The sequence below is a fragment of the Suncus etruscus genome, chromosome 1 (genome assembly GCF_024139225.1).
Source record: "Suncus etruscus isolate mSunEtr1 chromosome 1, mSunEtr1.pri.cur, whole genome shotgun sequence".
Lineage (NCBI taxonomy): Eukaryota > Metazoa > Chordata > Mammalia > Eulipotyphla > Soricidae > Suncus > Suncus etruscus.
In genome coordinates this window covers 76,145,521-76,169,069 of record NC_064848.1, presented here as the reverse complement: position 1 = coordinate 76,169,069, position 23,549 = coordinate 76,145,521, and the positions used below count along the sequence as shown (strand labels likewise).

The window sequence follows — 23,549 nt, the reverse complement described above, 5'->3', positions numbered from 1 at the left end:
TAGATGTTATGACATCTATAATCAACTGTGACCTCATAGTAAGGAAGAGATCAAATAGTATTCCCTTTAAAGGTAACAAAGATCTGGCAAACAAAGCAGAATGATAAATGGAGGACTAGGAAGTTAAACATTTAATATAACTTAAGAAGCAAAAATATAGATACTGTGAATATTTTGGAGTACAGAAACCCACCTTTGCAAGCTGGTAGTCAAGTCTAAAAGGACTAAACAATTTTCTCATACAAACAAAACCTGTCATTTTATTTTGTAAGATAAATTCTTTTATTTAAGCATGGTGGCTACAAAATTGGTCATAGTTGATTTTCAGTCATAGAATACATATCACCCTTACCAGTGGACTTTTCCTGATATCAATATTCCTGGTTTCATTTTTTCTTCCTTTGCTTTTCTATTTTTTCCTATTTTTCTTTCTCTCACCCCCCCCCATCCCTTTACGACACTGTGGTTTGCCCTACTGTTTATTAGAGGGTATATGCATGTCAATTTATTACCTTTTAGCACCCAGTTCTTGTTAAGAGTGATCAGTTTCGACTATTGACCTAAGATGGACTGGTTCACCTGGTCCTTATCACTACTATCTCTGATGTCATTATCCACACTATCTTTTATTTTTCTTATATCTCACAAATGAGTGAGATTATTCTATTCCTCTCCCTCTGACTCATTTCACTAACCATAATAATCTCCATGCCCATCCATGTATAAACAAACTTTATGACTTCATTTTTTCCTAAAGGCTGAATAGTATTCCATTATGTAAATGTACCAGTTGTTTTGTTTGTTTGTTTGTTTCCAGATTCTGGCTACTGTAAATAAAAAAAACTGCCTTTTTAAATTTCAGAGTATAGATCTATCTATGCTCTATGTTTTCAACTAATGAAGCAAATATGATAATATTTTTGGTTCGATTACCTTTTGCCAGGCAATATTTAGGGCTTGATTTTTCTTCTGGTCAAGATCTTCGATAGTTGCAAGAATTTTCGATTTGTCATTTTCTACAATTCTTTTCTTTTTCATCAAGTCATTATACTAGCAAGAAAGCATAAAGAACTGGGAATAAATTTTCTTTACATTCAGAATAGTCAGAAATGAGGTTTCTTACATATAAACAGCATATGTACATATATTTACCAGAAAAAAATGTACTGTTTTAAGAGAGGTTACAAACCAAATTATAAGGATGGCATGCCATCTATATGTAAAGTTTACTTATTGCCATTCAGAATTTATAGGACAAATCTATGCTAATTTTGACTCAACTAGTTTTCCCTTGTTTTTCTTGCAACCTCCTATCATAATACTATACCATACCTCCTACCTCCAATACCATAAGTAAATGCAAATAAAAGTGGCCCTGAGAATTTGTTTTCTTAAGATTAATCTTAACAGTGGCTCAAATATTTATTTTTCTACCTTTATGATATCTTTCTCTTTCCCAGGCTCAAATCCTTTATCTTATTCCAATACTTAGAACACAAGTAGCTTATTCTGCCCATTATAGCTTTGTGTCCTCTCTTCTGAGAAAGAACCCTCTTTCTCTATACCCAACTTGATTAGGACCTGAAGTTTCAGCTCAAGCATCACACCTTCAGAGCGACTTTCCCTGGTTTAAAAATAGAAAATCACTGAAAAAATTTCAGTGAGGATACAGAGAAAATTATACCTAGACTAATAGAAAAACTTTTCTAAAAATGCTTTTAACTCATTTCTCATTATAACCTCACTTTGTCAAGATTTCAAATTCTCCCTAAAACGAAAAACAAATACCCACACCACTCTGCTAGTTTCTTTGCTGTTTCTCTCATGTAGGGAATGTCTGTATCTTAATTTTCTAGTTGCACTTAGTTTCTTGAAGTAATGACACAAAAGGAAAGGACAGTTTCTAAAAGGCTCCATGTGCCAATCAATAGTAAACTATAATTTTTAATTTCTAGGGAAATGGAAGCTGAATTCTTGAAAAAATAATAGAGCTAGTTATCATTACATAATATAAGCACACAAGTCAAAGTGAATAATGTTCATTATATTTTGCAGCTCAAATTCGAACCAAGTTTCCTTCCCTAAATGTCATGAACTGAAGTTTTAATAGAGAAATGTAAACTACTAGGAATTCTGCAAGTTTATATTTACATATTAGACTTTCATATTTAATGTATTCTTACGTTCTTATGTCTATAACAATATAAACAAATTTGCTGTTTATGTTTTCATGTAATCAAATTCATGATGTTAACTATATTCTATCTTTAATACTCAAATTCAAACAGAATTTTGCAAAACTAAAGAAGGGACAAGGCAGAGTATAAAAGGACAAGAATGCTGTTTTCTCTGGGATTCAGGGTAAGGATGACTTTCCCCATTGGACATAGTGACATGGCAAACTATATATAAGTTTTGCCAGGATAGAGAAAATATATATATTATCATCTAGTAACAAAGCATTAAAAGAGAAATGCTGCTGGATTTACAGGTTAATACAGCAGTGATTATGTGTGTAAGAATCTGGCTCCTGTGCAGAATTATGGAGCAACTGGTGATCAAACAGCTGATTATTCTATTTTTCAGACTTTTAAGAATAAAAGAAAATCATAAAGCTGTAATGTTAATTTGATCCAAAAATGTTGTTTATATTTAAACCAACAATAATAGAACACAATTATGGCAAATGTAGTCATGACAAGTAGAAGAATAAACAACTAATGGTATAAAATAGAAAAAATTGTAAGGGTTAAAAGTGTTTAGTATTATCTGTACATATCTAAAACTTTAACTTTAATGCCCCAAGGAGGTTATAAACAACTAAAAATAACTCACTTGGAAGCAGCTAATCATAAAAAGTGACATACCCGCTCTTCAGCTTCCGTTAGTACATTCATAGCTCTCATATTGACATTTCTTCCTAGTTTCTCCTTCATTTCTTGCAATTTTTGAAGTCTCTGACCAGCTTTTTGGGGATCGTTAGTTTTGAAATCATAAGCACTATTCGGCTGGCCAAAGAGGTGCTTTTCACCATTAATCCATTCATAATCTTTCAACATTTTGGATACCTGTGATTACAACATTTAAATATTAGCCTCTTAAGAAACATGAAATTGTATAGGGAGCCAAACTAAACCAAACCCTTCCTTTATGTATACACCAAAAGAGCCAACTTGGAGAAAATTACTTAATCTAGTTTCAAAACATGTGAACTTGTGAATGTTAAAATGTGTGTGTATGGTGGGCACCGCCCAGCTGTGGTCAGATAGTTGGTTGCATGAGATGTAAGTTCCTGACCTGCTGTACTATTACTCTGGCCCTGAAATTTCAAATTCTTACATGAATACTAAAGTCAGAGATTTAGTAAAATAATGAAAGATTAATCTAGATTAGTATCCAATTAATTCTCCAATTCTATCTAAAATCACCCTAAAAACTAGCACCAATTACAGCCCCCCTTCCCATCTTCCTTTGATTAGTTGGATGATATGACCAGTTATAATCTAAAACCACCCAAAAACTCATTCCAATCTCCACCTCACCATCTTTCTTTGATTAGGAAGATAATATGACCGATTAAACGAGCAAACTACATTCCTTCAGTAAGACTGTCTTCTACAAGAGGTTAATTCCATAAATACAGCTTTACCTCCAGGCTCCAAAACCAACTAAGTATTTTCATTTCTAGTCTTATCTAATATACTATACTATTGCTCTGTCTGGTATCTTTAGTGCCCAGTACACAATATCATACCACTAGAGATGCAATAAATATTTCTATTTTAAAGACCTATTTCGATATTTTGGAAGTTCCAAATGTAAGTCCATCTCTTTACCTCTTTAACTATGAATAATATTTGCCATCAACAATCATTTTCAATGATCAAAATCTATAAACAGTAATATTTGCTTTTGTTCTGTTCCAGTGAATCCATAAAGACAATTCTACCAGAATACTCTAAAATCAACTCATAAAATACTTAAATTCTTTGATGTGGACATAAAAGTGTTTTTAATGGGGACAGAAAGATAGAGAGATAGCAAGGATAAGTAGGTTCTTAGAGATAGCAGGGATTAGTAGGTGCTTCTCCTGTTCAACACAAGAGTTCCCCAATAAGTATGGAGTGACTCCTGAACACATAACCAAGAGTAAGGACTAAGTACTACAGGTTGTGGACCCTCCTATAAAGTGAAAAAAAAAATGATTGTGGGACGCTCAAATTTCAATCTATAGGCCTGACAGTATTGACAATAGATATGTATTTCTGAGTTTTTTATATTATGTGAAATAAGATAAATGGTATTATCAATACAAACACATTGGCTGTATGAACATTTGGGAAATTACAGAAGTTGTTTCCATGACAGTCTAATTATTTGTCTTTAAAAAAAATCACATATTTTAAAGTTTTATGCCATTGATAAAAATGATCATTGGTAAGAAGCCTCTGTAAGCCTCAAAATAATGTTAAGCAGTACTTCTACCATTTGTCTCGAGTTTTTCATTGAGCAATTTATGAGAATATCTGATAGGAGTAAAATGCTGATAAAAGGTAAAAAATTAAGATAAACAAACCTTTGCAGCAGCGTCCTCAGCTTCATGTTTATGTTTCTTGATGTTGTGACCTAGTTCCTTAATTTTTAGTTGAGAAGCATTGTTTTGCTCTTTATAGTTTGCCACTTCTGTACATTTAGTTTTAATGACACTGTCTTGGGCTGCTATCACTTCTTTTTGCTTGGTTAATTCATCTTGAGCTTTATTTACTACCTCCTGAAATAAATAATCAGAAGAGAAAGAAAATACATTTTAAGCAACCTGGGAGACTGGTTTCACAAAGAGACCATCTAACAATCTTCTGGTTAAAGTGGTGATGTGATTACAGGTCCTTATATTCTCCTTAATAAGACCAATAAAATTAGAGAGGCAGGGCCGGAGTGATAGTACCGTGGTAGGCCGTTTGCCTTGCAAGCAGCAGATCCAAGAAGAATGGTGGTTCAGATCCTGGCATCCTATATGGTCCCCCGAGCCTCCCAGGAGCAATTTCTGAGCACAGAGCTAGGAGTAACCCGAGTGCCGCTGGGTGTGCCCCCCCCACAAATTACAGAGATAAAACATGTATCACTAACAGCAGTTTTGAACTAAAACTGTAGTTTTCTAAAAATCAGAAAAGAGAAACTAGAATATAGAAAACAATATCTTAATAAAAATGTATATATATTTATTTTGTATTTATTTTCATATGTCACTTTAGAATGTAGCTAACCATGGTAATAGAAAAATAATTTACTATTATTAGTAAAATTAAAAAGTTATATAGGGATAGCATGATAAATGAGGGATTAGAAGAAAAATCAGAAAGAAATGAAGTATTTTTAAAAACAAAAATTTACTTAGGAGACAAAACTGAACAGAATATGAGAAAATCACCAGCAATCCAAAATAGCAAACATTTTGATCCTCTATCTTCAGAAAAGAAATGTTCCGTTATTGATTTGATATGTTAAACAAAAAAATTAAATTTAACTACAAAGAATATCAAGAGGAAAGATTTAATTTTTACAACACAACATGCCATAGCAATGATCATCTTGAGAAAAACATAACAGAAAAGAGCCCCAAATTCATCATTCATTCTCCTGCTTCTCATAATTGAATGTTTCTCCCTTACCATTATCAATGATTAGTATTAAAAAAAAAAAAAGGCTACCCTATAAAGGAAAAAGGGCTTCACTTTCTGAGTATATCATGTTTTTCTCAAAGAAAGCCTCATGCTTCAATGGGCTAGCTTAATGGAGTTTTACAGCATGTACAAACTAGAACTGGCCAACTTCCCTTAGAACTATAGCCAGCTTCACCACTACAACTCCAATTATATCTTCTCTAACAAATTTGGTTTTTAGCCCCAGCATTAATAAATTTTTCAGCAAAACTTTGCCTACTCAAATTAGTGTATAATTTTTGTTTTCTGAGTAGACCCTGGCTATGATAATTAGCAATATTCCAGGACTCTTTTAAACCAGTAGTCATTTTAGATTACTATAGTCAAACTTCTTCAAAACAAAATACCCATGTAGATTATTACCATTTGCAGTTTCTCCAATAGCAGCATATCATATCTTACCTTATTTTTAGCTACCTCAGCTGCCATTACTTCAATCTGACCTTCATAGGATTGAATAGCTTCAATTACAGCTTCAAGCTGCTGTTTATAAGATGTATGTTCTCTTTTGAGTTCTTCTAATTCCAGAGTGATAGCTTCAACTTCCTATAAAGAACAGCAATTTCTAAGCATTTAATGGGTTATTAAATAATAAAAATAAATGCCTGAAAATTCAGTAACATTCTTGTGTAGTAGGATTCACAGCTAAGTTACTCTCACTCAACTTCAAAATAACATACTAGTTGCTTTCCTAAGGGATGAAAAATGTTACTTACTCTTCTGGACTTAAAAAAATGTGGTCAGCGTACAGCTGGGAAGATGCTTGCCTTGTTTGCAGCCAACCAGGATTCAATCCCTGACACCCCATATTGCACTCCGAGACCTACCAGGAGTGATCCCTGAGCAAAGTGCCAAGCAAGAGTAAGGCCTAGGGCCAGAGTGGTGGCACAAAGAGTAGGGCATTTTGCCTTGCTCATAGCTAACTTAGGACGAACCGCGCTTCAACCCACCTATGTTCCTTACGGTCCTCCAAGCCAGGAGTGATTTCTGAGCATATAACCAGGAGTAAGCCCTGAATGTCACCGGGTGTCACTGGGTGTGGCCAAAAACAAAAGAGTAAGGCCTGATCAATGCTGGATGTATCATAAAAGCCCACTCCTTCTGTAAAATAATTATAACAAATGTATGGAAAATTTTGGGGTTCCAGGAGATCTGTATACACTAATTCCTCTAACCTTTTGTGGACATTCTGCCATCTATAATTTATACAATATATAAATTTATAGTATAAATTGATACTATATTTATAAATTATATTTGCATATTTATCTTTGTATTATAATTTAACTTATTTAATTTATAAGTATAAACTTTTGGTTTATTAGTTATAAGTTATCTTGATTAACCCATTCTAAGTTGAAAATAATGTAAAACGGAAATGCCAGTGCAGCTGTGGCTTGCTGCTGCTGCTTGGCCATTACACTAACTGTTTTTATACCACTTAAAATAGAATCAGTTTTTCTTCATTTTATTTTTTTTTTGTTTCTGGGCCACACCAAGTGGTGCTCAGTACTTACTCCTAGCTCTACATTCAGATCATTCTTCATGATTGAGGGCCTGTATGGGATGCTAGAAACTGAACGTTGGGCAAGTCGTGTGCAGGGCAAGTGCCCTACCCACACTGTACGCAATCACTCCAGCCTCAGAATAACCCAAATTTTTAAAATCCCAGTTTCTATTTAAATAAAGAAAGTCTGTACAGTTCTATATGCCAGACCAATTACTTGGAGCAAAGCTTGTTCTTAAAACATAAATTTTCAAATGTGAAAGAGTTTTTAAATTTTCTTCCATCCCTCTATAACCTTTATAACATTCATTATTTATAATATTTATAATATCTAATATATTTCTATCATTTATAACATTCATTATTTAGTGACATGATCACAGGTGGATTAAAAATAAAGAAAAATGTAGATTTAAGTAAAACTATATTAAACAATATACAGAGAATAGCCCATGGACAGAAACATCCAAATGTAATTCGTAATTCCAGTTCTGAGCTATTCAAAGGATATAATCGGATACTACCACTTTACAACTAAGTGGCACTTTGTCAATATAATACACTTTCCTTCATATCATTTTATTAATCACACACATTCAAGGCAACATTGCTCTTTCTGTAAAATTCATAAGCCAATATAACCTACAACATGGCATTCAATTATAGAACATCTGAAGAATTTATTTCATTGACTTTTAATATGAACAACAATTTCTTAGAAACAAACTTAACTTTTAGATTCTGTGATAAGGCCAACCAGTGATGTCCCATCCCTTTCCCCTTTACATTGATGTTAAAAGATTATTTCCAAATTAAAATTACCTGCTGTTTCTCTTTCATTTTCTTGCTAGAGGCATCTGCTTTCATTTTGGCATCATCTAGTTTTTTCTGAGCTTCCTTCAGTTCTTTGTCCCTTTCAGCTTCTGCATTTTTCATTTTATTCTCTAGTATTGCATATTTTTCTTCTGCCTTTTTTTGAATTTCGTTGGTGTTTTTTAAGGTCTTTTCACTTTCCTCTGCATCATAAAGTAGGCAAATTGTGGCTAAATGAAGTCTCCCAAGTTTGAGTTATAGATAATGGCTTACAAATTCAACTAAATGGTCCGGAAAGTTAGCAGCTTGAGATTTTAAAAAAATTATTCCAACCTTATTTCAAAAATGGTATGAAGAAGCACAGATATGAAGAGCATTATCTAAATCATCCAGCGATTTGTAAAGAAATCATTTACAATAAGCTATTGAGTAATATAAATATGAGCTCAAATGTACCTACTTCAAACAGCCTATTAAAATGTTACAATTTATTTTAAGTACACTTCCATGCTCTCAAAAAATAAAATTGAAAGCATAGCTGATTTTGTTCCCCTAACAAGCATTCTATGTTCTTTGCTGATTACTTTTATTACAGAAATAGCACAAGAATATACTTTGGGAGAAGCACATAAAATATATATCTAAATAGACTAAACAATAAAAGAACAAGACAATGAAAATATTATAAAACAATAGACAACATGGAAACCAGGATTGCACATTTTCCCATACTGCTTTTCATAACAGAATATTCATGGAAATGCTATGAATATTGTTTTAAGAAACAAGAAAAATAATACCATATAATTTTGATTAAAAGTGTAAGATTCTGAGACAAACATAGCTTTAAAATTACTTTTTTGAAGCACAATTTTAAATGGGATTGTTTTTTAATATCTTTCTTCTCTTTCATTATTTGTACATAGAAAAGTATATTCATATGGAATATGTTTGCATATTCATTTTGTAGCCTGCCCATTTACTATACAAACCTACTGTTTCTAGAACCTTTTTTGTAAAGTTTTTAGTAGTTTCTAAATATAATATCATTATCATCTGCAAACCCTGAGAGCTTGACTTTCTTCTTTCCTATATGGAGAAAGATCATATAACCAGTATTTAAAGGAGGCCCAGTCCATGGTAAAAAGCTTTCCACAAAAAGCAGGGGAGTGCACTTAGGGTAAAAGAAAGGACCAGTATGAATGATAGTTGGAATTGACCATTGTGGACAAGAACCAGGTGCTGAAAGAAAATGGTGATATGCATGATACCTCTTCAATAACACTATTGCAAAAAAATAGTGTCTAAAAGAAAATAAAACAAGAGAGAGAAAAGAAAAAGAAAAGTATCTGACAGAGGCGGCAAAGGGAAAGGCAGGAGGAAAGCAGAGGGAAACTGGGGATACTGGTGTAGAAAGTCACACTAGTGAAAGATGTTGGACACTATATGACCGAAACTCAATCATGAACAACTTTTTAACTGTATCTCATGGTGATTCAATAAAAGAATTTACATATAAATATTTTAAATTAAAAAAATAAAATCAATTATTTTACACAAGTTAAAAGAATACAACTCAAAGATCTTTGTAAAGCTGATAACTGTCCTATAAGAAATCAAAACTGCTAAGTAGGAAATAAAAATCAAAATATAAAAGTAACAAAAAATGGGAAAAGAAATTTAAAAAAGCACAGAAATAGAAAGCTCTAGTGAATATAACAGAAAGATCACAAACTTCACCAGCAATCTTCAATTAAAATGGTAATGCACCATCTTTTCAGTGATATGATAGAAGAGTTGTAAACATCACTAAACTTTAAATATAGTAATTTGAAAAATTTCATTACTTGAGTAGCTACTGAATACAGTACAAGTTTGGCACTTTAATAACAATATATATTAACTAAACATAAACAAACCTATTAAAGTGAGTCCTTCTAAAATCCTAGAAGTCACCTGTATACACAGATTAATTAAATACAGAATATTTTCAGCTTACCAATGATTTTCTGAAGAGCATCTAATTCTTCTTGTTGCTTATGGTATGAGCTTTGCTGGAGCTTGGTTTGTAAGATATCTGCTTCCTCAGTTTTCATTTCCCATTGCTGCTTTAGTTGGCGATATCTTAGGAAAAAAAAATCATAATTTTTCTGGTGTCCAAGATGCATTCAAACTATAGACTCTAAGCTAAAATAAACTAGCATACAATGTAAATAACATAGCAATCCCAGAGTAGTTAAAACAAATCTTTTAAGCTAAAAGTAATGTTTCTTATAGGTTAGGTAACATGGTTACAATAGTGTAAAAAATGTATGATATTGATGTCACTGTACCTCCTTCACCTCGCCACCCAGAAAGTGCCCAGGAAATCTCACGGATGTCCCTAATTATTTCTACACCTTTGCATAAGGGAGGATAGTAACTTGCGTTCTTGAAGCATCAATTAAATTCAAATCTGATTTGGTCACTGATTATTTTCATCAGCCTAAGATTTATAATAAGTACTTGAAAAATAAGTACTTGCAATTTTAGAAAATATTAAAACTCGTCTCCCCCAAAATGATCCCCCCTTTTGCAATCAGAGGCAGTGCAGGAGGCAAGTCATGTGACCTACAAGCAACCAAACAGGTTGTGTGTTTATGCACTATATATGGTCTCTAGAAACCTTGCCAGGACTAATACTTAAACATAATGCAAAATGAAGCCCTGAGCACAGCAGAGTGTGAATTAAAGTCCTCTTTCCAATCCTTACCAAAAGGAAATTCCCTAAGAAGTATAATAAGCAAAACAGATTAATATGATAATGTGTAATAAATCACATAAAATTTCAAAAATTGGTTAATGCCTATTTTTCAAATATTAAAAACTATATTTAAAACTGATACATCATACACTTTAAATCATTGTTCAAACAAATAACTAAAATACTGGCAATGAATTTTTCCTATAATAAACCCACTTAACAAAGTAAAAAAAAATTTTTTTTTTTATTTTGGACCCTACCTAGCAGTGTTCAGGGGTTACTCCTGGCTCTGAGCTCAGAAATCGCTCCTCACCAGCTTGGGAGACCATATGGTAAGATGGAATCAACCTGGGTCTGTACTGGGTCAGCAGCATGCATGACAAATGCCATATTACTGTGCTATCACTCTGGCCCCAGAAAGTATTTTCTTTAGCAGGTATCTAGTAATTCAGATGTAGAGAAATTTTGATATAAATTTACAAGCTTGCCCTCTCAAAATATCATAAAGCTTGAGAAAAAAATTAAAGTAAAACAACTCATAAAACAATTACTGTGTATTCATTCTAGCCTGGTATCATTTAACGTCAATTAAAACTTATCATTTATATTTCAAGACATTTTAACCATCAATTAGAAATGTGAATTTAGAAATTTGAAAAAAATTATGTAAGCTATATTTCTTGCTATGGTCTATCTATGAAAAATGTTTTCCCTTGATATTTCTAATTTGTTTCAAAACTATTTCCTAAGCTGGAGTAATAGTATAGCAGATATGGTGTTTGCTTTGTATGCAGTCAAATCCAGGTTTGAACTCTGGCATTCCATTTGTGCCAATGAGCACTACCAAGAGTGATTCAAAACCACAAGCAAACACTGAAAAATGCCAGAAGTAAATCTCCCCCTACAAAACAAAGCAAATATAGATAATTCCTTTCCTTGACCTCAGTGTAATAGTATTTATCTTGGGGTCGGAGCAAAAGCATAGTGGTAGGGCGTTTGTCTTGCATGTGGCTACCCAACACGGACCTCGGTTCAATTCCCTGGTGTCCTATATGGTCCCCTGAACCAGGAGCGATTTCTGAGTGCATAGACAGGAGTAACCCTTGAGTCACCGGGTGTGGCCAAACAAACAAACAAACAAACAAAAAGTAGTATTTATCTTGATTAATAAGAATTAATCAAGGAAATGCTACTAAACAAATTAATAGTGCTAAGCCAAATATGGCTACAAAATGACTTGTCAGAGCTTCCACAGCACAAAAAAATTTATACCTATTTAACTAATTTTTTGGGGGGAGGAGGAGAGCAACACTTGGTGGTGTTCAGGACTCATTCCTTGAGGGCTCGGGGACAGCATGGGAAACCAGGGACTGAACTCAGCCATGTGTATGGCAAACACCCTATCCACTGTATATCGCTTTTAGCCCCCCCAAATTTATATTTATATCTTTATATCTTTTTATTTATATTTATATGAATAAATATTTTTTTCTTCACAGAGTTATTTTGAATCTTTTAATATTTATTCAGTTTTTACAATTTTTAAACATCAAAAATGTTTAATTTAAATCTCCAGATTCTATTTGACCTTCAGTAGTATAAAACAATTATAAGTAAATTTTCAAATAATAGTCTATTGTGTTTGTAGCATTTTACTTCTTAAAACTTTTTTTTGTTTAGTTCTGTTTTGTTTTTTGGGCTACACCCATTTGATGCTCAGGGGTTACTCCTGGCTAAGCGCTCAGAAATTGCCCCTGGCTTAGGGGGACCATATGGGACTCCAGGGGATCGAACCACGGTTCTTCCTTAGCTAGTGCTTACAAGGCAGACACCTTACCTCTAGCGCCACCTCACCAGCTGCACTTCTTAAAACTTTTAAAGCATTAAGTGTTTTCTGGAGCTAGAGCTAGTACAGTTACAGTGCTTGTTTTATACATGGCTGAATAATAAATTAACTGATAAAACGAATATATAAAAAGGAGCAAGGCTCTAATATTGAAAATAGAAAAATATACAAAAGCCAATATCATAAACAAACAGAATTTATATTGAAAAAATATATAATAGGGTATTTTACTCACTAAGAACATTGAGTTTCCATTCTAATTTTAGCAGTGACTATTATGAATCAACACCTGTGGGCTACCTAGTGATCTGTATTACTTATAAGATAGCTACATGTCAATTGTATTTCTTTAAATAAAATTTTTCTTTCATTTTCTTCATATAAATTTTTATGCCCATTTCCCATGAAAAATGTGAATAAACATAATCTTACTGTTCAGCAGTGTTTTTAAGACCTGCTAATTCTTCTTCTAGGGCCTGCAGTTCATTCTCCTTGACTTTCAGCTTATCTTGAATATCTTTGAATTCTTGAAATTTAGTTAAAATAGAAGCTGCCTGAGACCGAGCACCTGGTGGGAGAATATTGGAACAGGCCTTGGACAGTTAGTTTTCATATATCTACTAAATAATAAAAGCTTTCTTGGAGAACTATACTTTGAATGAGTCAATAGAAAATCCACTCAGTGAGCTTATGCAGTTATAAAAGTCATCACTTGAACTTTTTAAAAGCAATTGTGTACTCATTAACAGAATTTAGCAAAGTCAAAAAATAACTTAGAAACATCACTTGAATCTCAAAATATACAAGCTCAACAGAAATACGTATTAGATAGACGTGGTGGGCTCTATATTTACTCAATAGAAATACTGCCATGCCTAAGGGCCCATCCCTCACCATGTCCATTTTGCTCCCACTAATGCTGGCCTTGGCCTTTTGATTTGCCAATGAAATGAAATGTGATTTTTCTAAAAGTAAGCTCTAAAAGGTAACACGTATCATTCATATTTTTTCTATTTCTCATGACAAAAAAATAAACAAAAAACAGTAATTATTTCTCCTTCAGTGAGGATCTCAGAAAAAAAAACTTTCTCGTTATTTAAAAAAATATTTTGCTCTAGATTTTATAATCCCCTAACTTGTAATTGCAAACACTACCTGATTGTGTGCTAGGGATCTTGCTCCTAAATTATGAAATTCATTTCTCTGGCTATTGTGTTTTTGGGCTAGGAATATATTAGAAACCTATCATTACAACTCCAGAAACTACAAAAGAAAAAGGAAGGCCAAAATTAATAGAAAGAATGAAAGCACAAGAACAAAGCAAAAATTAGGTAAGAAAATAAAAAGAGAAAAGAATAGACTAAATGGCAGTTCTTGGAAATGAAGTGACACACTGACAAATATTCTGCTACACTCATACAAAAAGAGGACTTAAAGGGGCCAGAGCAGTGACACAAGCAGTAAGGCATCTGCCTTGCGTGCACTAGCCTAGGACTGACCATGGCTCGATACCCCAGCGTCCCATATGGTCCCTCAAGCCAAAAGCAATTTCTGAGCGCATAGCCAGGAGTAACCCCTGAGTGTCACTGGTGTGGCCCCAAAACAAAATAACAAAAATAATCATAAATGGGACAAGTTGTAAATGATAGGACATATAAAGATGCATAAGAAATTACTACAATTATACACTAAATAGCTGGACAAAACAGAAAATGTGAATACATTTAAACATACAGGGAAGGTGCCTGTATTACATGCAGATGACCCAAGCTGGATTCTCAGGCATGACATAGGGTCCACCCCTAGAGATAGGGCATCAAAATCTAAATTTAAAGCTAGAATGATAGTGACTTAATAACTCCATTTCTAGGTGTTTTGTAAAAATAAAACAAAAAAACCCAGTAACTCAAAAATATAGCTGAATATCCTCCCCTTCAGTACAGCATTGACATTAGCCATAACATGAAACAAAGTAAATATCCAAAGTAAACGGGGGGGGGGGGGGTGATGTAGCTATCACAATTAGAAAAGGTGAGGGGAGGGAAGCATGAAAGGGAAGGGTAGGAAAGGGTCAGAGAAGAGAGGGAAAAGGGAAGGTGCCATGCATTTTGTAACAGGATGAACTGAGGTCCTCATGATAAATCAGAAGTAAGCCAGGTGGCACTTATATTTTACCCATAAGAGCAGGAGGACACTGCTGATAGAGATCTATGGAAAGTTGGGGCACCACTGTGGACAGTAGAAATAGTGAGTAGGAACAAAGGGACTTGCAGCCTGCCTCTACACAGGTCTCCTGAGTAGTTTATGTGGCTTATGTGCCAACAAGAGAATCTCTTATCCACATAAGCTCTGGCAGTGGGGAAGACTAACAGTAATTAAGGAAAGAAGCACCTTGAAGGAACAAAGCTAAAAGAGGACAAAACCTACCATGCCTCCTGGGTGACAACAACAATCCTGCAGACCCAATTAGTACTAATGCTCTATATTACCTCTCTGAAATGGGACTTGTGAGAAGAAATGCTTAGGACTTTCAACTAGCTTGAAGAAACAACGGAACGTACTACCAATAAAACACAGGAAAATATGAGAGGCAAAATTTGAAAAATACAGACCGAAATGTCAAAACTGACAAACCTATAATATAAAAAGTTCTTTGGAAGGCCTCATGAGCAGAGAACAGCCACTGTGGACCAAACTAATGAGATTGAAGATGAAGTGCAGAAAATTTTCAGACAACAAGAAAACTTAGGTCCATCCCATAAAGCTAAGAAGAAAACCCATGAAGAAGCAAGTCAAAGACATCATTGCTGAGAAGTTCCCAGAGCCAAAGTGTGCATGCTTCCACATCCTAGATGCCCAAAGAGTACAGCTAAAAGAGAGCCAAATAAAAACATCCCAAAGTACATGCTACTTATCATGAAAAAAAACAAAAACAAACAAACAAAAAAAACCATAAAATACTGAAAGCAGAAAGACTAAAAAAAAAACCTCAATGAAATCAATGCCTCACCATGAATACTTTACCCAGCCAGACTCATTTAGATCTAAAGAAATGATTCACAACTTCAAAGGTAAACAATAGTGCAAAGAATTGAAACCACCCATAAGAGAACTAAAGGGGCTCTTTTAAGACAAGATAAACCCAACAAATAAAGAAAACTTACATAGAATGATGGCAAAAAATCCCATGGAAATAATCCCTCAATGTTAGGAAAAATAAAGTAATAAGATTTATTTATACATGGATATGAGTATTATGATGAGCAAAATGAGTCAGAGGTAGAGGGATAGACATAAAATGATCACCCAAAGACAATAGAGAAGACCAAGAAGACACAGGGAGAGGGATAGACATAAAATGATCACTAATTTATCACACACACACACACACACACACACACTCACACACACACACACACACACAAGTTAAGCAGAGACAGGACCAGTGAGACAGTAATATTTGGAAGTGGACATGTACTCTGAACACTGGGTACTGAGAAGTAAAGTTATAACATGATATACTTTCAGAAATAATATTGCAAGCTACTAAATGTAAAAACTACATTTTTAAAAGAGAAAAAAAGAAGAGCAAGAGACTGACTTAAATGTCTGGTATAGAGGCAATTGGGGGAAAAGTGGGAAACAAACCAAGGACACTGGTGATGGACACTGGTGATGTGCCATTGCTGAAGGGATGAGTTTCTGACACTGTATAAGTGAGACACAATCAAGAACAACTTTGTAACTGTATCTCACATTGATTCAATTAAAAAATTATTCAATTCAAAAACAGTCACTCAGGAAGAGAAAATACTTTGTAATTTAATGCGGAATATGGGTCAAGTGGGTGAAAAGAAAACAGCCAAGCCAACAGAAAAGCTCCAGAAGTAGGGGGTGGAAGAAATGGTGCCAGTAGTTACAAAGTATGAACCTTCAGTTATAAAAGAACAAGGTCATGAGAGTTGTAACTAAATATGATGATTATCATACTGCATTTGAACATTGCTGAGAATAGGGGCTAAGAGAAAGTATAGCTAGTAGGATGTTTGTCTTGCATGTGGCTGACACTGGTTCTATCCAGTTTTATTCTTGAGTGCAGGGCCAGGAGTAAGTCCCAAGCACAAGTCCCAAAATTAAAAAAAAAAAAAAAAAAAAGGAAAGAAAATTGGAGTCAGAGAGATAGCATGAAGGTAAGGCATTTGCCTTGCGTGCAGAAGGTCGGTGGTTTGAATCCTGGCATCCCATATGGTCCTCTGAGCCTGCTAGGAGCAATTTCTGAGCGTGGAGCCAGGAGTGACCCCTGAGCATTGCCGAGTGTGATCCAAACCCCCACCCGAAAAAAAACATTTTTAAAAAATTGCTGAAAAAAATCTTTTTTTTTGGTTGTTCGTTTTATTTTTAGGCTACACCCAGTGGCATTCAAGGATTACTCCAGGCTGTAAGCTCAGATATAGCCCCTGGCAGTCTCTGGAGACCATATCAGATGCTGGGAATCAAACCCCATCTATCCTGGCTTGGCTGAGTGTAAGGCAACTGCCCTACTGCTGTGCTATTGTTCCAGCCTGCTGAAATAAATGTTAAAAGCTATTATAACACTGAAAATTGAAAATTTCTATGTATAAAGTGAGTAAAAGCAGACTCATAATGGTCAATATGTACAAATATCTGATCTCTAACACCTCCAAGAGATATGCAATCATATCAATTTTATAAAAGAGAATAAGCCTGTTATCTCAAAGGTATTACGAGCATATTAGTTATATACACAAACTGAAATGAGAGGACCTGATTTGATGCTCAGAGATTTCTCATGTACCAGCAAGTTACTTAGCCATTCTGAACTGTAATTCCTATAACTGGGTATTTTAGATTGTAGAAATAAGCATATCTACCTTCTGTATATAGCTATTATAAACTTAATTAAAGCTGTATGATAGAATGACAGAAATGTCCTATAAATAAATTGTTCAGATACCAATTTATTATTTGTGGCTACTGGGATCTTAAAATGCAATGGATAATTCTGAGCCCTGCTGCATGTGACCCCAAAACAAAAACTGAGAAATGTATTTTAATAATCAATTTTAATTAGGCCATGATTTTAATTTATTTACTAAAAGTAAAGAAGTCATAAATAACTAGTGCACATCAATTTAATAACACTGCCTGGCTCACAAATAAGTACTATACAGTGTTTATTGTTACATAATCACTTAACATAGATCTGAAAGCAATACAGCAAACTAGAATAAAAGCACTTCACTGTCTAAATTTCCATTTTAAAGCACTTAAGTACCATTTTAAGAACAAAATTAAATTTTGAGGAGCTTGTTTTGTGAGTCATACCCAGAGATGTTCAGGGGCTACTCCTGGCTCTATACTTATCATTCCTGGCTTTGTTGGGAGAAGAAATAGGATGTTGAGTATCAAACCTAGGTTGGTCACATGTAAAGCAAGTGCCCTACCCCAGTGGTCCTCAAACTGTGGCCCGCGGGCCACATATTGTATTTGTATCTGTTTTGTTTCTTCATTGCAAAATAAGATATATGCAGTGTGCATAAGAATTCGTTCATAAATTTTGTTTTTACTATAGTCAGACCCTCCAATGGTATGAGGGACAGTGAACTGGCCCCCTGTTTAAAAAGTTTGAGGACCCCTGCGTGACTATACTATTGTTCTGGTCTCCTAGATTTTGCTTTATTTTTAGTAAAAGCAGTAACACAAACACAAATCAAAAAAGCTAGCCTTTTCACGAATAGTTACATTAAATATAAGCTAAAAATATAAACTTCATTTTTTTCAGAGACTAGATTATCTGAATAGTCAGGAAACAATAGAAAATAAGCAAAAGGAACAAACAATGCAATGAAAGAAAATAACTACCACTTCCTGAGAGCATCTGTATTTTCTAATATAGTATAATTTAATATTTTAAAGACTACAAGCTGAGCCGAAGAAATAGCATGAATGTAATGCATTTGCCTTGCATTCAGAAGGACGGTGGTTCGAATCCCGGCATCCTGAGCCTGCCAGGAGCGATTTCTGAGCGTAGAGCCAGGATTAATCCCTGAGCACTGAGGGGTGTGACCCCAAGACCAAAAACCAAAAAAAAAAAAAAAAAAAAAAAAAAGACTCCAAGCGATCTACCATAACTGAATTAAAAGGAATTCTGAATAACCTACCTCCACTTAATGTCCCATGAGGATCAAAAACTTCACCTCCTAGAGTTACAGTTCTGGTCATTATTCTTTTATCAAAGGCCACTTTCTTTGCATTATCCATATTATCACAAACAAAAGTTGTTCCAAAGACAAATTCCATTGCTTTCTTCAGCTCTGGTTTATATTCAACAAGTGAGAGAGCCACGTGAACACTGTTGGGGCCTACCTGTGGGAAAACAAAAACAAAATAGTCATAGTACATATATATTATAAAAAACAGTAAAACAAACTTTTATAGTAGAAAGTTAAGTAATACAGAGTTACCAACAATCCTTTTGAACTTCTAAAAATGTTTTAGAAAAATAATTCAGACTCAAGCACTGAAAGATCTATTAATACTAAGTAATAAAGCTCAAATACCAGAAATTAAGAAAATATCTATCAAATAGGGGCTTCTTTCAACAAGTTTTAAAATACAAAACAGACTACACAGTTTCTTAAACAGATCAACACAAAGGACTGTCAGTTATTACTTAATTGGTCGTTTTACTGTTGAAGTTTCATTCAAAGTAAATATGCCAGAGCTGCCACCTGTCAGTTAAAAAATAAAATACATACTAATTATCGAGAGCAAAAAAATTGATTTTTTTAACCAGTTCATTATTCTGATCCAACTGCCTGTCTGCTCATAACCTTCAATGATAATGACACACAGAAGAATCACAATGAAGGCAACTAGGGAAAAATCTATTTTCAGAATTATCCTTTAACAGAAATTTCTATAAAATTATTCTAAGAATCTGAGTAGAAATACTTTTGTTGTCACTTAAAATTATAATTTACTTCCAACACCAGTACTCCAAAAGCTAAAATATCTGTCAAAGGCTTAGACAACCACAATTGATTTAAAAATAAAGGAAGTAAATGACCATGAATTCTACCTTACAATTATTCTGCACTCACCCTCCTTCTCTTGACTATATAATTGCATTTTGAAAACAGTTTTATAATGTATCTCTCAAAAACTGTCTGGCTCACCTGTTATGTATGTCAACAGGGTAAGGGAAAAATTTCTAACAAGAGCAACATTATTGCTAACTGATAGATACTTTCCAAGCTTGTGGCTGTAGGTATGTATGTCTGGAATGAAAATAAAAACTAAAGAATTCTAGGATTTTAATATAATTTCTATAAGTCCAGCACTTCAAAATTCAAAAATTAAATATTACCTGACATCAACATACTTGATTTAAGGTTTAAAGACATTTAAGAGACAGAAAAATAGTATAGAAGCTAAGTCACTTGAATTGTATGTATTTGTCCCAGTTTTAATCCGTGTCCCCTATGATCCCACCCCTGAGCATCACTAGGAGCTACCCCTAAGCTCAGAGCTACAAGTAGTCCCCAAAAAGTTTTTTTTTTTTAAAAAAAGTGTAATAGAGAAGAAGGCCAGGAGGAATGCTCCATGATAGGAAGTTTGCCATAAAGAGCGGAGTACAGTTAAGATAGTGAAGGGAGCACTATTAACAATGAGAATTGGAAATGATTTCTGTGGATAAGAACTGAATGCCGACAAAAGATAAAATGATATGCAATATTCTCCTTTAGCAACATTACAAACCAGTATCTAAAAGGAAAAATGAATATATGAGATAGAAAAGAAAAATGTCTGCCCAGAGGCAGGAAGGCAGGAGGGCAACTGAGGATATTGGTAGGGGAAAACATACACTGGTGAAGAGTGTTGGCCACTGTATGACTGAAACTCAATAATATGAATAACTTTGTAAATGTGTATTTCATGTTGATTCAATTAAAGAATTTAAATTAAAAAAGCATAGAATAAAAACCTCCCAAAAAGACATGGAGTAATTCTCAAGCAGCATCAAGTGAGGTCCACAGCTCCCCATCTCCATTTTTTAAAACGATATTTTGAAATACCTTCAGAAGTGCTAATCAACATCTCTATCTTCTTTTCATCTATTTTTAAATAAAGCAAGTCTAACAGTTTTCACTTAAAATTTTATGTATCTAAATATAATTAAATAATCCAAAATAAATGTTCTCTAATTTGGACAAAGATACAGGTAACAGTGAGGCCTGTGTCTGGGTGGGAACAGAGAGGCTCCAGTCCTAATCCCCTCTACCAAGCTCGAATAGGGCCTCCATTCCAGCTTTCCCTCAGTTTCCTTCTTGTTCCAGTGCCATCATTAAAACTACTTTCCTTTCCATCAGTTCTCCTTTCCCAACCGCGTGGACGCTAATGTGTCAGCACAAAGTCATTTCAAGACATATCATACACTTCCTGGAAGATTGGATCTAGCACTTCTTTCAACACCCTATTATTCCAGCACTCCAAACCACTAAATGCAAACATCAATGGGAAAACTAAAGAAGACATCTACTGTAGGGAATATTGAGAAAAATCCTGACAAATCTGCAAGTCCATCCAAATGCCTGAACCTTATAGATAAGGACCTAAAATCAATACTTATTGGTTTAGCAATGAAAATCAAGGAGTCACTAGCTGTGAAATTAAGAAATCTATAGATGAACAATTCAACCAACTTGAAGAAAAACTCTTTCAGAAGATGAGAGAATCCATTTAAATGGAACTGAAGGAACTAAAAAGCATACTAACAAGCCATAATAGTTGAATTACACAGGTGGAGAATTGCATAGAGGAGCTTGAAGACTAATTACAAGCCGGCAGTTATAAAGGAGTCAGAAAAAAAAAAAAAAAAAAAAAGAAGGGAAGACAAAATCCTGGAAGACACTTTGCTTTCCCTTACATTGAAACAAACATATTATGATCAGTTCTGTCAACTATATGATACATTTTCTTTAAATTAAAACCATTTTTAATAAAGAAAAAATATTCAGGTAAAACATAAAACTTACAAGATTTTGAGCAATCTTCAGAGTTTCAGGAGCAATAGATCTAGCTGAAATTTTATTAAGTGGAATTATTGTATATCGACGCTTCAGCTCCCCTTTCTCCAGTAGTTTTTTCCCAGTAATCTAAAATATTTTTCCATTGAAATTAATTAAATGTATATTAAATATTAATCAATTATTAACAACACATTAAATATTAATCATATATATTAATGATGACAGAGAACATTCAAATGAAAAGCATCAAAAACTTAGGAGCTCATTATCAAGTAATTGTGCAGTCTCTTCCATCCCAAACAATAAAAAAAGAAAATCTAAGAGCGATAGTATGCATTAACATTAAGTGCAGGATTAAGCAAAATACCTCTTTGTAATAGTTGATCAAAATAAAATAAGAAATCAAAAGGTGACTAACTAAATAGTTTTACCATGTATGAAGAGCAATTTAAGAAGTTTAAAATGCCAAGAGAGTACCCAATTATTCTAGTAGTGCACGACCTTTCAGGCATAAATTTTCTTTAATTAAAAATCTACTGACCTCTGTATCTACTACAACATTGTAGAGTCGTTCCCCAGCTACCAGTTCTAAAGCTGTGGTTGCTGAAGTGTCTTTCACACTAATCAGAGAAGCCACAAGTCCTTTCACACAATTTCTATTCCAGTTCTTCTCTGGATCTCTAAAACAGAAAAGTTGGCAAAAATTAATCATAAATAAAAGAAGTAAAAAAAAAATTATGTGTTAAATGCACTTTCTGATAATACATTAAATCCAAAGCAAAAGCAAATGAATTCATTTTTGACAAAAACAAAAATTTTAAAATCCCTAGATGACAGGTCAGGTATAGTATTTGAATTAATCAGAGACCGTTCTGTATATATGCATTCAAGTAACAGGAATAATTTCATCATTCTAATTTTATTACATATTTTTTTATAAATACTGCATAGAAAACAGAAATAACAAAATATTAATGTAGGTGTTTTAGCATGGTAAACTTTGTTTAAACATTTTTGCACCCAAATCTTCATGCCAGAGATACTTTCAAAAAATTGTTTCTTGAACACTACTACATTAAAATGACTAAAATTCATGGTTCATATCTGTTACCTGTAAGTAAATCGAAGATTAGGAAATCTGGCCAAGAGAGAATCATATGTTTCCTTCAATCTATTGATATCACGAGACAGCTGCCTGCGCTTTTCCAGAAGGATTTCCTCCTTATTTTCTAAACAACAAATCATAAGCAAATTAAAAAAAAGTCTAACAACTTATTCTATTGGTTTAAGAAAAATATTAGCAACCTCTATTTTCAAAATAGTTCTAGAAGCAAAATACAAAATAACTACTATTCTACTATATAATGAGAGGCTAGTTTAAAATTCAGATTTCTATCATCTGACAAGTAAACATTACTTCCAGTAGTCATCATTCTTAAGAAACAACAAATTGAAAACTTAAGAACAGACTTCACAAAGGTTTTGAATTTCCACATGACACTTCTGAAACAGGAATAGCTCAGCAATAAATATGTAAGCATCAATATGCTTACATATTTTCATAACTACATTTACAGGTATTAAATTTAGAAATACCCAACAGAGGGTAAATAATATATTCTGGTTATTTTCCTTTTCTTTTTTTGTTTTTTTGGGTCACACCAGTGGCACTCAGGTTTCTCCTGGCTAGGCGCTCAGAAAGCACTCCTGGCTTGGGCAACCATATGGGATGCCAGGGAAAGAACCCAGGTGCATTCTGGGTCAGCCACATGCAAGGCAAACACCCTACCGCTGTGCTATCACTCGGTCCTAAGTTATTTTCTTTTAGTAATTATTTTGTTATAATAATTTATAATCTTTTGTATTT

At 33.8% G+C, this 23,549-nt stretch overlaps 1 protein-coding gene across 1 annotated transcript in view; it reads right to left on the bottom strand.

Annotated features, from left to right (window-relative positions):
- Window positions 1-23,549, bottom strand: part of SMC2 (structural maintenance of chromosomes 2) — a 44,488-nt gene that overhangs the window by 7,524 nt on the left and 13,415 nt on the right. The window contains exons 11-21 of the mRNA XM_049770241.1: window positions 22,794-22,911; window positions 22,224-22,362; window positions 21,689-21,808; window positions 18,812-19,016; window positions 13,062-13,197; window positions 10,040-10,164; window positions 8,050-8,243; window positions 6,123-6,266; window positions 4,577-4,771; window positions 2,868-3,068; window positions 934-1,050 (exon numbers count right to left, since the gene is read on the bottom strand). Coding sequence (XP_049626198.1) covers window positions 934-1,050; window positions 2,868-3,068; window positions 4,577-4,771; window positions 6,123-6,266; window positions 8,050-8,243; window positions 10,040-10,164; window positions 13,062-13,197; window positions 18,812-19,016; window positions 21,689-21,808; window positions 22,224-22,362; window positions 22,794-22,911 — 1,694 coding nt within the window. The remainder of the gene's footprint in view (window positions 1-933; window positions 1,051-2,867; window positions 3,069-4,576; window positions 4,772-6,122; window positions 6,267-8,049; window positions 8,244-10,039; window positions 10,165-13,061; window positions 13,198-18,811; window positions 19,017-21,688; window positions 21,809-22,223; window positions 22,363-22,793; window positions 22,912-23,549) is intronic.